Below are 15,605 nucleotides of genomic sequence, written 5' to 3' on the forward strand. Positions count from 1 at the left end.
CGATTATTAGCTTTAGCATTAGCTTTATGGTCATAATTAGCTCAGATGAATCAAATAGTGTCCCTTTTTTTGTATTGCATATCATCTTATAGTGTTCTCCAGCTGCAACGTAACAAACAAAAGGGCCATGCAGAGGGTAGTGGGCGACTAGATATTATTAGCATAATAATTAGCATTATGGGTGCCAGTGGCGCAACTACACATTATTTAGGTGGATGCAAAAACATAGATCGGCGCCCCCCCTGCCCCCGACCGAGGGAAGGAACGTCAGGGTGGACGTTCCTTCCCTCGGTCGGGGGAAGGAACGTCAGGGTGGACGTTCCTTCCCTCGGGGGTGCTGAGTGAGCGACGCTCACTCAGCACCCCCCCCCCCCGAGGCGACGATACGTGAAGGGTAAAACTCGCTACATTTACCTCGTTATGTGCGCGAGGTGAAGGAGCGTAAGGCGCGCATTAGTGTAAGGGAAAACATCATCGGCGCGCCGCCCCCTCCAGACGGGGTTTTGGCGCCCCCTCTGGTGCTGCGCCCCTATGCGTTGCATACCCTGCATACCCACTTTTTGCGCCACTGATGGGTGCTAACCATTAAATCAGTGCATATGCACTGACAGAGTATTTTGCAGCCACTGCATCAACTGCAACATAATTAGACAGAAGGCCAGTGCCCTGCTAAAGCTATATTTCTGTAAAATTAAATGTAGGTTTTTTTTTTTCTCCATTAGTAAGGTGAGCTGAGAGGGAGCGGTCAATATGATGTATTTTATCATCTATTTATCTAAAGGTTAGTGAAGAGAAGTGCTGTGTTGTTACTGTTGTAGTACATAATAAGCAATGAAACATGGAATTGATTTGAGTCGATATTTTCCAGGTACTACTTGTATTAACTGTGTTCCACCGTGATGAAAATAGCACCTTCAGACTCAGTCCTGTTCACACACCAGTTGGAGAAGAGGGCACAGCAGATGGGTCCGTTGCTCATCACAATGTCCACTTGTTCTAAAGGGGAAAGCGGGGGCCTCAGACAGCATGTCTTAAGTTGTGTAATCGGCTCTTAGTGTCACATATAAAAATCACGCGCTTGCTTTTTTATTTTTTATTTTTCTCAGGTTGTTTCTTTTTTTCTTTGCCATCTTGTTTAAACTGAGACATTTTCTGGCACCACTGAATGTAAAAAATAAAATAAAAATTGCATTTCACAGACCAATGTGGTGTCATGAGAAAATAAATCGCTTCTTCTTACAAAGTGTTGCTGCTTTAACAGCATCTGGCTCCCAATTTGTCACAGAATCGTCTTTGTGAATTGACAGCTGTTCTGATTTTTTTTTTTCCCCTCTCCCAAAAAAAAAAAATTTAAATAAAAAAATCAAGTAGTTCTCCTGTGTTTTAACAAAGCAGCCTCATTTCACTCTCTCCCACTCTACAACTCAACCATCTCTTCATATTACAGGTCAGCGCTGCGGTGCTTAATTATGTGCCGGCTGCTTGGGGGCCTCTAATAACCTGTCATTGAGGGGAATTTGAATGTCACACCATTTTGTTGGGCCCTAATGGCAGCAGGCAGATCCACTGATGAGCCGTTTTGGGACAATTACAGAGGATATTCAAATCACAGGTCCTGGGTGTGTGGCGAAGAAACGCTCGCGCGCACAGCCTTGATCGAGGCCCAGTCCAAACCCAGTACACGCACGAACACGTGCACGTTCACACTTGTTGTATCTTGACCCTGCAATCCACATCCTTTGACACACATAGAGGCTGCCCCCCTCCCCTCACTGCCGCAGCTCAAACTGTTTCACTGTAGCCTGAAAGCTTTTATTATCCATCTAATCCAGCGATGTCATCAAGCCGGGAAGATATGCATATCATGAATTATTTTGACACTGGGACCTTTTAATTTTCACCGGCAATATTTCATCCCACCAATCAGCGCCTGGAGTGGTTGTCGCCAGGCGGACATAGTGGTGTCAGAGGACGAGACCCCCCCCACCCTCCCGCCCCACCCTTCTTCCTCCTTTCCATCACTGCTACAGAGAGGATCCAAATCATCCAGGGGACTGTAATGAGTTAGGGCCACAATTGTGTGAGTGTGTGTGTGAGTGTGTGTGCATCTCATCAAGGCCCCATGCAGACTGCAGGAGGCAATGCACAATATGAGGAATGACATGTTATGATAAAGACTCAAATACTTTGACATCATTTTAAAAAGGAAGACAGCCAAACTCGTAAGCTATTGGCTCAGGTTGCCCTTCAATATTTCAAAGTCAAACTATATCAAGTCGCTGGAAACTAAATATGCTGAGTTACAAGTCGGTGTCAGACTCTACAGACGTTTGCCGCTGCAGGGTTTTGTTATCCAGTTTTTAACGTTGAAGCTGAATTACATAAACTGAACTCTGTGAAGTTCAAAAAGGCCACTGAGTTAATCTCACAGCTTCAGTCTGTGCTGTTTGAAATCAAGTACAAAAGTTATGGTGATGAGTTAGATTTTGGCCGCTTTAGGTGCTTCTTCTGAAATCATTGTTGGGATAAAGAGGTTACTCTGAAAAAGAACAGAAAACTGGTTCATGTTTGTATTTTCAGTAGGTTTGATCATCTGATTTTTCTTGTCTCTTTAAAAAAAGTCGACCTCATCAGCAGCAGCAGATTATTCAAAATGCTGCTGCCAGAATCCTGACCAGCACCAGGACAAATTTATCAAAGCACACCGGTTCTTACATAATTTCAATAGCTTCATGTTTGTAGAAGGATGAACTTTTAAATTCTTCTATGAACCTGTAAAGCACCAAAGGTTTTTGGGTCAAAATATGTTCCAGTTTTAATTTTGGATTTCATTTACTGAAACGAAATCCGAAATCCTAATTCATTGCACTCTATCTGTATTTAACGCTAAGGTTAAGGCTATCTAGCTGTAAACTCAGAGGCATGGCATTCCCTCACCGCTGCCTGCAGTGTGAATGTGCCGAGTGCTCTGTGTAACTCACCCAGCTCCCAGTAGAGCGGGTATTATGTGAGCAAATTGGATGCTCAAACAGTCAGTCCGTGACCTTCCCTCATCCTGGATGTTGACCCCCGTATAAAGAGAGACATTACATCTCGTTACACAACAACACGGCCCCGGCGCCTTGCCGCAGATAAAGAAAAATGTCTCAATTAAATCTTCACCGGGGCCCCTCCATGGAAGAGTTATCGCCGCTCCGGCAGGGCTGATCGCTTACACTCACACATCCTCAAAAGTTATTTGACATAAATTGCAGGAGTCACATCATTTCCTGCCACAGTCTGAGCGGGATTTACGGCTGATCCCATTGACTGGGAGCTGAACCTTCAATAAACCTCCTCAGGAGACTCACCTTATCTCCTCTGCATCAGGGCCCCTTCTCCCCCCCTCGCTCTTCCCCTCGTGCAGATTAAACATGCAAATGCACGCAGGCGGGAGGGTGATACCGAAAACACGTTTATGCACACGGAGCTTTCTGCATGCAAGTGGCCTGATATGGGGTGGAGGCACAAGGCTGATTGAGTTTTATCAGCAGCAGGGAAAGTGAGGAGGAGGCTCTGCATCGCTGTTTATCCGGAGATTCGGAGAGGAGGGAAATTATATGAAGGTTTTATTTGAAGGTAAGAGGCGAGGGCTGCATGTGCCTTGTGTGAACATCGCTGGAAATCTTTAAGAGAGAATGAAGGACTGAAACAATCAAAGTGCTGGGGAGAACATTAACCGCTGAAGCACTGTGATTGAGAACAAAGTCAGAAAATGGCTACAACTTGGCAATTCTTTTAATGGAGGTTGAAAACCTATAGCCAAGCATCGGCCGTCCAGTCATGAACAAGTCCTTCTTTATACGCGATGAGTTTGGTCTGGATGGCTCACTTTCTCCTCTGCCGTCTTTCTGTCTCTCTCTAGTGGTGGAGCGCAGGAAATAAATTTCAGAAAAGTGTTTATCGAGTACACTGGTTCATTTATGCTTCATGCTAATAAATACCTTCAGGATTCTGAAGGTATTATCACTGGCACTGCTGTGTGTAAAGTCTTCTAATACATTCATCTTTTATTGCATATACTGAACATTCACATTTATTTTGAATGTAAAACGTGGCCAAATTCTTACGTTTTTGGTTGAACTTCCCAATTAAACCTAAAGTTTTAGAAACAAAAACTCCCTTCTGGAAGTCCAGAGGCGTCAGAATTGAAACTAAACAAACATCCAGATGATGCGGAAACTAAGTAAAGGCCTTCTCCACATCTTGGCACAGGATTTCATTGGAGCCTCAGCATCAGCAGCATCAGTGGCTCCAGGGCTTCCAGCTGGACTTGGCGCCTACCTCTGCCTGCCTGCCTACCAGCACCTCGGCTGTGTGGTGTGTGTGTGTGTGTGTGTGGGGGGGGAGTGGTAGGCAGGCCACAGGATTGCCCCAAGGCACCGCAATTATGCACCAGCAAAGAAAACAGAATTTTCTCCCCTCTCTCTCTCTCTCTCTCGCTGCGTGGGGAACGCTCGCCACGCTCAGCAGTATGATTTGAGACGTAGAGGACGACCGGACGGCAGCGATGTGAGGTCAAAGTACGCCAGACAAACACAACAAAAGATCAACAGCGACAACAGAAATGAAAAGCCGGCACCGTTTCTCTTATTTCAATGTTTATCATCGTTCGCATTAACAGTGTACAGGAATCTACAGCTTTTAAAATCTGCACAGGTTATATTACATCTGCCAAGTTTGTACACAAGAGGTTACATTTTCGAGGGTTTTGTCAGAGGCTCTTTCTCGATATCACTGCTGAGGCAAATGACAAAAAAAAGAAAGAAAAAAAGAAATCTGAACAAGTTTCAAGTATTTTCTTTGCAAAATGAGCTGAAATACTAAAACCAAACATGCGACAAAGATTAACTGCAACGTGGACAAATAAAGAAGAGAGTAATACTGCTGACATATGCACGTCACGCTGACGTTAGTCTGCGAGGTGTTGTTGACCTACGATGACATCAAACAGAAAAAAAATATTGCTTTTCAAAAACATGGCCACCGCCAGTTTTGCTTTTCTCTGCCGTTTTTCTCAGTTTGAACCCAACCAAACGTGACGTCTCCGTACCATGAAAGACGGAAAGTGGCTCGCTCAGCACTGGATGTAATAACTGTTAATGACACAAGTCAGAATAATTAAACCTGAGGTGAAATTCAGGAGATTAAAAAGAAACATCAGCTGCTACGAGCTCTTGTCGTAATTTGTGACCTATAATAAAAGCCAGAATTATTAAAACTAAAAGTAAGATAACAAAAAAAAAAAAAAAAAAAAAAAAGATCCTTCATGACAGGGAATGAGGCACCATTTACAAAATATACATCTCCTCCACAGCGTTTGTGTGAGTCCTTCGAATGTGAGAGTGTGCTCCAACTTGATTGCTGCTTTAAGGCTAAGCTGTCATGACAACACTGCGAAGAAATGGCAGAGGAATTCGAGGAAACGCGAGGGAATATTTACCAAGCAGGAGGCTTCATCATGCAGAGCTGTGGTGTTACCGACAGAAGATCACAGCCCAGGTTGACGTGAAGGGCGAGGCTGAGAGCAGAGGTAGCATCGTCAATGAAGGACCGCTAACAGAGGAGCTCACCTCAGAGAGGTTACCTGCAGGAGGTCACCTTGGATGGATTTAAGTTTTCTAAAGCAATCAAACACATTAAAAAGGGTGTAATGAGCGGCACCTAAACACATGAAATATCACCCAAAAGTTTAAATATTTCAGTAATTCAATTTAAAAAGTGAAGTACATTGTGTAGTATCTGGATTCGTCACACATTTTGATGATGATGGCTTACACGTAGTAAAAACCCAAAATTCAGTTTGTCTGACAATTTTTATAGCACGTAGGATCAATAAAGCATTAATTTCGATGCAGATATTAAATGCTACAACCTAAACCAGGCGAAGGCCCTCAGTCAAATGAAATAAAACTTGTCTAGAGCCACAAATATCAAATGAACTGTCGGGGGTGGGAAAAAAAGAATTTGACAAATACCTGCAATAGAAAAATGTGTTACTTTTATAAATATCAATATATATATTGATTTATATACTATTATAGATACGTTTTCTTCAGTGGGATGTTGATGTTTGTGAAAAAATTATGTAAAGCACAAAGTTTCTAACCACGTTTGTTTAAGTTGAAACAAACTTGTGCAGCTTAGCCTCATTCTGTAGTGGAAATTTAATGTGACTAATTATTACTTGAAAAAAAACCCAAAGAAGGACTGAAACCTGAATTCATTAGTTGAAACTTTACTGAGAGCCATGTAGAAGAGCCAAAGACCTAAATCGGTTGACCTAGCAGCTGTCCAGACAGACATCGACGTTCGCCACAAGCGTTCTAAATAAGCTGGTCTTCTACAGAGATCATGTTAATGGAAAGTTGAGAGGAAGGAAAACGTATGGTGGGAGACGTTGCAGGGATATCCACAGTCTGGAGAGGATTGTAAAGTAAAGCTCATTCCTTAGATTTGAAGAGTTACAAGGTCTGGACTGAAGTGGAGTCAGAATTTTACAGAGACGTATCCAGGACTTGAGCTACGACTGATAGTCGGTGATGTCACGTGCTGGTGTTGGTCCTCTGTTTCCTGAAGTCCAAAGTCAGCACAGACATCCACCAGAAATATTACAGCAGTTCATGCTTCCACTGCTTAGTTTTGTAACGTTAATTTCATTTTAAAGCAGAATTTTCATGCTGTAATTCACACAAGAACGAGCCATGACCAAACTGAGAGGCTGACATTTCCGTTTTAAAAGCTTTTTTTTAATCTTATGTAATATAATATTCCACAGAAGTGAATTTTGGGTTTTCATCAGCTGTAAGCCAGAGTCATCAAAGCTAACAGAAATAAACGTTTGAAATACAGCCGTGTGAAATGAAGCTTCACTTTTTAAAACTGAATTACTTCATTAAATTAACTCACAGACGACGTTTGGATGTATCTAGACGCCCTGCACCAATCAGTCAAAACACTCATATAAGCTGTGATTGAAAAATCACAATTCAGTCCAACGCGTGGGAGCTGGCGGCTAAATGAGCAGCGGTTTCTGCTGGTGTCTACTTTTTTTCCCCCTGTGAACTAACAGCGTTTGCTCAGAGCTCTCAAATCATTTGAGTAAAGCATGAATAAATAATTACAAACTAACTCTCAAAAACCACACAAATTATGTGTGGACGTAGGCAACGGGCGAGATTGGCACGTAGCATGCTGAACAGAACAAACAAAACGTGACTGAAAATGTGACAAATTTAAAGGACAAAGAATTAATGAAGAAACATTGGAATAGATGGAAGGAAATGAAGAACCGAACTCGCGCACAGAAAGAGATGAAACTGAACCTCCCATTGATGTACTAGTTCAACATAGCGTTACTCATTTCCAGGAAGCTATTTGGTTCTGTTGGATGCAGAGTCCTTTGGCTATGTCCTCTAGATATCTGCAGTTAGTTTATAGTTGTGAAAAGACAGCCTTGTTGTGGGATTTGTAGCCTAATATTTGCACATGTTAAAGTTATTGCATGTTCCAACTGGCAGTCCAGCACATGTGCTGTTGAGAGGGGGAACCTAAAACTAGTGACGCAGGGTGAAAACCGACACTGTGCCGAGAGTGACGCGCGGGGAAGCCGTCACCAGTAGAACGAGCGTGTCAGGAAATTGGCGGCCGTGCTGAGCCAGCCCAGGCCGTCTGTGACCGAGCCCACCCGGGTGACGGCCTTGTCCTGCTCCTGCGATGGACTCTCGTCCTCGGGTAGGTAGTCTGGGATGTCCGTGTTCTCCTCCACCAGCACCGACGCGTCCTCCTGGAATGGTACCATCAGCTGCAGCAAAGACAGAGAGCGAAACGCGTGGATCGCGGAGAGTGATTTGTTTACGATAATCAACGCAATTTACCTGAAAATAATATCAGTTCAAGTAAACAGTTGACAGCTTAATAGGGTCACAGTGAAGCCAAGAGTCCTCAAGTGTATCTACAAGACATGACTTAGGTTTGACTGACCCCTGCTGGCCACACGATGAACTGTTACAAATGTTCCCTCTGTGTGTGTTTAAACTGCAGGAACCGGCGCCAAATCAGTTTACCAGAACATTATGTCATCACTTATAATTTTAATATCAGAGTGGACAATATTAATACCATAAAGGACTAATTATAGAACAGTTTGTTGCCTATTACACTGGATAGATAGAGTCTAACTGAAGTAGATAAGGAATTAATTAATTAATCAATCAGATGAAAAGTTAAATGAGCTTAATAATTTCCATTCTGATCATTAATATTGTTTTTGAAGTGCAATTTTGTTTACAAAAACATCAATTGATTTTATTTATGGTTTCGGTTATGTGTAGTTTTTATTTCCTTTATATTGATTGCTTTTGGCTGTTGCTTTTTAGTTTGGGTATTTAAATCTGCTGTTAAATGTTCTGTACAAAATGTAAGTTTACTTAGTCTTAGGGAGGGAGAACTTGCATTGTTATGCCATTATCAATATAATTCTTGAAAATGGTCTCAAAGCAATAATTCTGGTTAACTCAATAATTTATGGGACAATTTATCGTCCAGAAACATTTGTTAGAAGCCCACTGGTGAAACTAAGTCACAAAGCGGGGTGGACAAAGCAGGCCAAAACCCATTTTTAACCCTGATCCTCAGTTTTGTTCCTTTCCGCTGTGAAGTGTAGAATCAAGATGTTTATGTAAACAGAAAACTTCTCATATTGATGCAGCAAACAGAGGAAAACTACAACAGAAACCTCCTGAACGCAACTAAAAACCGTTTTTCCAGTTCGTGGAAATAAGATTCCTGTGCCGGAAAAGAAACTCAAGTGTGAAGGTTTTATTGTTGAGAGTGTGCAAAACATTTCCTAATGGACGAATGTTCGCAGAATTGTTTCTACCCAAAGTCTAATAGAGTCAACAGTTGAGATATTCTGTTTAAATAACACATTTATTTTTATTTTTTTTTGCAAACAACTTTTAAACTCTGTCACTGATGTTAAATCCCACAGAGCTGAGCCTCTCACTCATAAACCCACACTTGGGAATGTCGATCATCCCGGTTAATTTAAAATCAATTGTTTTGAGTTGGTTTTAAAACTGTTGTAATCGCTATAAAACAACCGCAGAATAATTTTTTATTTGTCTAATTTCACTTTTCTTTTTTTTTTGTCTCATCCTGAACTCTGATGTGATCACTAATCACCCCGAATGTGAAGCAGCGATCCTCTCGCTCTCCACAGTTTTGTGGTACAAATGCACACAACCACTGCAAAAAAAAGCAAAAAAAACCAAACAAACAAAAAAACTACAAAACATAATGACACATTCAGATTTTATCTAATTCCCATAAAACACAAAAAGCTCACAGTCTGAGGAAGAGATGTGACAAATCATGTCAGCATGAATATGTTCGAGCCAAGACCAGTGAACTACATCTCCTGTCCACAGACACACACACCACATCTAACACACTGACTTGTCATCTGACTTCCTCTGTGGGGGGGGACTTTATGTAAAGCAGTTTGAGTAAACAGTGCAACTTCCCAGCTGTCCTTACCTCTCCGCCGTCCTCTGTCTTCACCACCTGCTGAGCCTTCATTACTTTGGTGGAGTTAATTGCTGTTCCCAACGCCTGAAGAAGACATTCAACATCATAAAATTAATCTATCCAATGATATTACGCAGAGAATCAGTCCCCCCCCCTCACCCTCACCCCCACATAAATCGAGGGTAAACTTGAGTTGTTATCCGTTTCAAAAAGGGAATACCTCAGCTTTAAGGTCGGAACGGATGCGGACGACGCATCGCTTCACGGCCATCTGGAAGGTGAAGCTGATGACTCCTCGTATCTTCAGCAAAGCCTCCTCACACAGGCTCCTTCGAGTCTGACGAGAAAGAAAAGACGCAGATAAAGAGAAGGTTTCACATCCCGAAGGCAGACGAAACAATCATTTTGTTTGCACGAGCTGTTAAATGTGGAAACAGCTTTCAAACGCTGCACAAACATTGAGCGTGTAGAGGTTTTGAGCCTCTGCAGCGTTGTGTGTTAGTGCGGCCCACCGGAGGCCGTCTATCTGCGGTAATGCAATCTGGCTCGATGCGCGCTTCCTGCTGAGCAACATTCAGGTTCAATCTCAGCATCCTGCTGTTCAATGGCTGACATTTACAACCTGCGCCCTTAACCTTCTTATAAGCCGCGCAGACGCACCTAGAATGATGTGGCATATCTGTGAATATGACAGCAGCAAACATGTTGATCTGAAGGGGATATTTGCACGTCGACCGACACCGGGTGTGCGTGTGTCGATGTGACAGGGGCAGGGTAAAAGTCCCGACGTGTCATATGAACGCTTACAGAGTCGTCCAGTCCGTCGATGTGCAAAACTACAGTTTTAGCCCGCTTGTTGTTGGAGCCGAGGAAGAAGTGGGCTTTACGGCGGCAGGAGGCGGCGGCTGCCTCGGCCTGCTCGGCCTCTTCTTGACCGGCCGACTGCAGAATCTCATATATCTCAGACGCCAGCAGTTTGGTCTCCCCGGGCGACGTGCTCCTTCAAGGTCAGAGAGAACAAAAGAAACGCGATTAGAAACACAGTCGTGTGAAAATGAAGTGAAATGATCGGTGCTGATCAACTGAATGGAGGTGTGGATCTATAAATATAAGAGTCAGGCTAAGTTTTTTTTTTTTTTTTTTCAAAAATAAAAACAGAATGTTAGAGGAATACAGTCAAAGTGACATGAGAACAAAGTCTTAATATTAGCAGAATAAAGTTGTAATATTAGGAAAATGAATTTTATGAGAACTCCAACATGAAAAATAAGAAATTAATTATCCTGTTTAAAATGTTTTTTTTTCCTGCTTATATTATGACTATTCTCTTGTAATGAAACAAAAAAAATCTCATTGCCAAGTCCTAACTCTCTGCCATGCAACTCATGGAAGGGATGATTGAAATAAAAGTCACATTTTGAAAATATTTCCTGTCGTTTGTAATTTCATCTTTAGAAAATAAAGCGAGGAAAAAAAAAATCAATTAAAATTGGAAATTTAATCTGGTATTTAAAAAATGTGAGATTTTTAAGTCATACTGCCCAGCCCTCGTTTTTTAAACAAATCCAGATTACAAAATTCAACCAGGCATCAAAAATTGTAAGGCAAACATTTTATTAAGTTAATATTTGGTATTTTGCTGAACTTGTCCTTAATACATCCCATTAAATCCTGACTAAATAAAGGGACTGTCACCACAAACCCTTAAATAAAGCTGTTGTTATGTCTGGCACCTCAACAGACTACACTTCCATTTAACAACAAATGACTGGCCATCTTTATACTTTTTTTATTGGTTTTTAAGAATTTTAATTGAAAAATAATTAAATTCATCTCCACATCAGTTAAAAGTGAGAAACAAGTATGTCGACTGCGTGCGCAGGCAGCGTTTTACATTACTGCCACTCCGCAGTAATTCAGCTTTAATAACACTCAGCCTGAGATGACAAGTAAAAACCAACATTGTGTCCAGAAATATTGCAGAAACTGTCCAAGCAAAAGAAAAACAAAAACAAAAATTAAAAAAAAAATCTAAGGTTTATAAAACAAAGTGCACCATAAGCATGCATTTCTGACATGCTGCAGACAGACTTACTTCTGCATGACATTCTGCAAGCTCAGCATCATGCCCAGCTCGCTCTTCAGCTTCTCCCTGTTGGCCCGACATTCTGCCAGGTACCGCACAGCCTGCAAGGGAGAAGGGCAGCTTTTATCTGTCTACTGTTAAACGTCACAGAGAAGCGTTTTAAAAGAGGCGCCCGTGGTCAGCTGCACATGCATTACCAAAAACTCTTGACTTTGTGTTCGTAATTAATAGATCTCTTACATCAAACCAACTAAACGCGTAGCAGCAGTAACATGTGGTGCCGCGCCAAAGTGTTTCAGTGAATTAAAATGCGGGGATGAGACGAAGCCTGGACTGCATTTGCATCACAACAGGCAGCAGCACAAAAAAACGAGGCTGTTTTTGTGCCAGAAATAACTTTACAGCTGCAACTAAAATCTGCTTCTATCCAGTAAAGGTGGGAAGGAACAACAACACAAAAAAAACCCCACAAACACTTCAACAGCAAATGAATGAATACACTTTATTAATACCAGAGAGAAATTCACATATTTCAGAAACCACTAGAAAACATAGTTAGGACACAATTTTGTGTAACACCATTTATGTTGCTAGTTTATTAATATAAATCGGAACAATCCCCATCTTGATATAATGGTAGAAACAAAAAAAAACCAAAAAAAAAACTTTATAGGTTTCAGGTAATGCTTACCAACAGTGCAGAGTAGACAACCTGTGGGTTAGGGTGGTCGAAAAAAAGGATGAGCCCCGGCAGGCAACCCTGGTCCTCGACTATGGCTCTTCGATTCAGGGGGTCCGCAGCGAGATCTCTCAGCTGGTTTACCACAGTCAGTGCATCCACCTCCGCACTCATGGTGCCTCCGGCTTTGATGGCACGAGCATCAAACCAACCTGTTCTCTTTACTGGAACAAGAAAAATGCGGAAACATTTAATCCAACTTTCTGAAATTAAGGTGAACGGAAAATCATATTTTTCTTGTGCCAATTATCATGTTAGGAATTGTCAAAACTGAAGTCTTAAAAACAGGTGACTTTAGCCAAGTTAAAAGACCAATTGCGTGCAAAAAAAAGTAATATTAGAAACCCCATGGTAGAAGTTTTTTTTCTAAAAAATTATATAATTTTACAACAAACTTCAGCCCAGGTGTATTAATTTTCTACTAATTATTCAAATATTTCTACAACTTAGTTGGATTAAAACGGTGGTAACTTGAACATGATTTGGAATGCAATAAACTCTTCTTAATATTAAGGTCTCACAGTGGACAGTGATTATTAGAGCACAAACCAAACACTGAACCTAAAGGAATTATCTGTGGACCTTTAAGGGCCACTTACAAAAATGCATAAAACAGATGAAGGATTAGAACTAAGGCTAACAAACGCATGTGGTTTCCATTATTTGTAAAACGTTTGGAACCATTTCTACATCTGGATAAAGAGTACTGAAACCAAATACACGTCACTTCTAGAAACACGCCAAAGAAGAATTTAGATTGTGAAATGAAATAAATAAAAATATATTGCATAAAAATAAACCTATATGTAATTTATGTTAGCAAATATACATGAACACCAAGCTACTACAGCTACTCGTGCTTTATTCTACATGACTTACAATATACAATAATAATTCACTATTAGTTATATATGTTGTGTTATACTTTCATATTAAATTAAATTACACATTGAATTAGAGCCAAAACCACCTAAAATATGTTAATAAATATACTTAGTTTGTTGTTTAAAACCTACAGATAGGTGTCTGATAGGAATTCTATGAGCCCTAATCGTTGTGATATTACACCAGCTGACAGGTCATAGATTGATTTTATTGACACACACTAAAAATACCGCAGCTGTCATATGCAACAAAATATATATTTGTATGTGGTTGGAGGAATATTTCAAAAATTAATCCTTTCACGACAGCACATTAAGGCTTACGTATTAAAGGGGTTATAACAATGAACGTAAAGGCTCGGGTTTTTTGTCCCCAGGCTCACCTTAAATCACGCCCTGTGGTACACAGCCGATTCAGCAGCGGCTAGGCTAAGCTAACAATCTGTATTCCAAAGCTAGCTTTATGTCAGTTGGTCATGAAAGTCCCAAGCCAAATCCGGATCGACTCAGCCACTACGAATACAAAATTGACACCCGAACCAATAGCTATGTTACGAAACTACCTAAAATAAATAGTAACAAAAACTATTTCACCACCCCTTGGCCTGTGTCCCCTTTCTTCCCCTGCGCTTCTTTAGCTAGCAGCTGTGCACAGTGTTTGGGTTTTGGAGCACACCGACAGGGTGCAGCTGTTTTGTTATCAAGGACATTCCAGTGACGCCGATGGGATGTCAGTAATTTTAAGTGTCATTTTTCCACCGGGATGTGCGGGAATATAAAACAAACGTTGAAAGCTTCCCTGAAATCTGATTGGACGGGGAAACCTGAGCGACTGTACATGCCGTACTATACGTCATAGCGTTAGCCATATTGTGAGTGGCATTTTCAGTTTAGGAAAATGTTTTGCTAATATTTTGTGCGATTGATTTTTATATTTAGTCGCTTCTACATATAAAATAAAGCTGGAGATGCTCCATGGATCCAAACTTGTACGGCTGACCCGAAAGGAATATGTACCTTTTGAGCTAAGGCCAGAAAGTGATTGGTTTATAAGCATCGCTTTTCATTTCAGCTGTCACTGATCATATATATATATATATATATAAAAATCCGTGCTCTGTTATTATTTTGGATAAAGTCTCATCAACATCAATATTTCCACTAAATAAGAAGTAAAAAAAGAAAAAAAAAGTAATTTGATAAATGAAAAGCCTCTCAGACTCTGAGCCCGACAGCACCAAACTATTTTTTTATATTAGACAATAATTTAATTTCACATAATTATTGCAGTAGAAGCCATTTGTTTGTTAAATACTTAATGAAACATATTTACCGTGTTTGGTGTTTGTTGTGAATGACGTATACTCACAAAGAACGAGACAATTTGTCGTTTATTGAACGTTCAGAAATTACAGCGGCTATGAGGAGCCACAGCAAAGGCAAACAAAGATAAAATAACCCGAACAGGTGATCAACTCAAAACCACTCGCACCTTTTCCGCCTCTCTTTGTCATTAAAGCACACCCGTTGCCATGGCAACCTCCTGCGCTCCACAAGCCGACCCGAGATTACGTTAAAAACATAACATTCAGTCCCTTACGATATTAGGTTTGCAGGCTTGATATTTATTTTTGCGATTATTAATAAGCGCTCCCTGAACACCGCGGTGGTTGATTAGTTCATTTTAAACTCCTGCTCTGCTGGTTATTTTGGAACCGAAAAGCACAGAATTGCGCAACACCTTGTTGAAACAATAATCACTGAGATTATTATTGTTGTTGGGTCATTTATTTGAACACGTTTTGTTAATTTTTTTGTTGTTGTTGTTCTTTAATAAAGTTACGAAAGTTTTAAGCGAGTCAGAGGAGAACGTACTGGTCTCATCATCTTGATGGCGTTCAGTTTGCCACCTATAATGCCGAGATCTACTCAAAACCTTCCGCGATCGACGTATTGCAGCCCTGCTCTAGTAAAGCACGAAGAGTTCAGAAACAATATGAAATGGGGAAGAAGTTATTTATTAACTGATTAAGTCATGTCTTAGATTGTTCTTGAAAAACTAATCACTCACGGCTGATTAGTGCGTGCACAGAGAACCCATTGATTTCTTTTTTTTTTTTCACAGCTGACAGCCGCTCCTCTCTCTTGCCGGTTGCGTAACCCCGCTAAATCTTTTAGGGGTACGCAGTACCCTACTGTACCCCCCATACTTTCACCCCTGTGAGCCACACTATCTACAGTCACAAAGCTTAAACTAAAGAACCTAATGCCACACAAAATATGGAAGTAATTTAGTAATCTAGCCATCTCACGGTAAAGTAGTGGG

At 41.0% G+C, this 15,605-nt stretch overlaps 1 protein-coding gene across 2 annotated transcripts; it reads right to left on the minus strand.

Moving 5' to 3' along the window:
- Positions 1 to 4,623: 4,623 nt before the first annotated feature.
- armc1 (armadillo repeat containing 1) lies at positions 4,624 to 13,968 on the minus strand. 2 transcript variants are annotated; one of them, XM_008396263.3, is made up of 7 exons: positions 13,663 to 13,968; positions 12,348 to 12,559; positions 11,666 to 11,757; positions 10,378 to 10,570; positions 9,791 to 9,907; positions 9,580 to 9,654; positions 4,624 to 7,843 (listed from the first exon to the last, which is right to left on the minus strand). In XM_008396263.3, exons 2-7 carry the CDS (start codon positions 12,507 to 12,509, stop codon positions 7,652 to 7,654), a joined length of 831 nt encoding a protein of 276 aa, XP_008394485.1. In that variant the 5' UTR covers positions 12,510 to 12,559; positions 13,663 to 13,968; the 3' UTR covers positions 4,624 to 7,651. The 2 variants fall into 2 exon arrangements, with proteins under 2 accessions (XP_008394485.1, XP_081457485.1); XM_081601359.1 differs by having other exon boundaries at positions 13,877 to 13,947.
- Between the last annotated feature and the right edge of the window lie 1,637 nt (positions 13,969 to 15,605).

The sequence above is a fragment of the Poecilia reticulata genome, chromosome 20 (assembly GCF_904066995.2).
Source record: "Poecilia reticulata chromosome 20, P_reticulata-male-v2, whole genome shotgun sequence".
NCBI classification, from domain to species: Eukaryota; Metazoa; Chordata; class Actinopteri; order Cyprinodontiformes; family Poeciliidae; genus Poecilia; species Poecilia reticulata.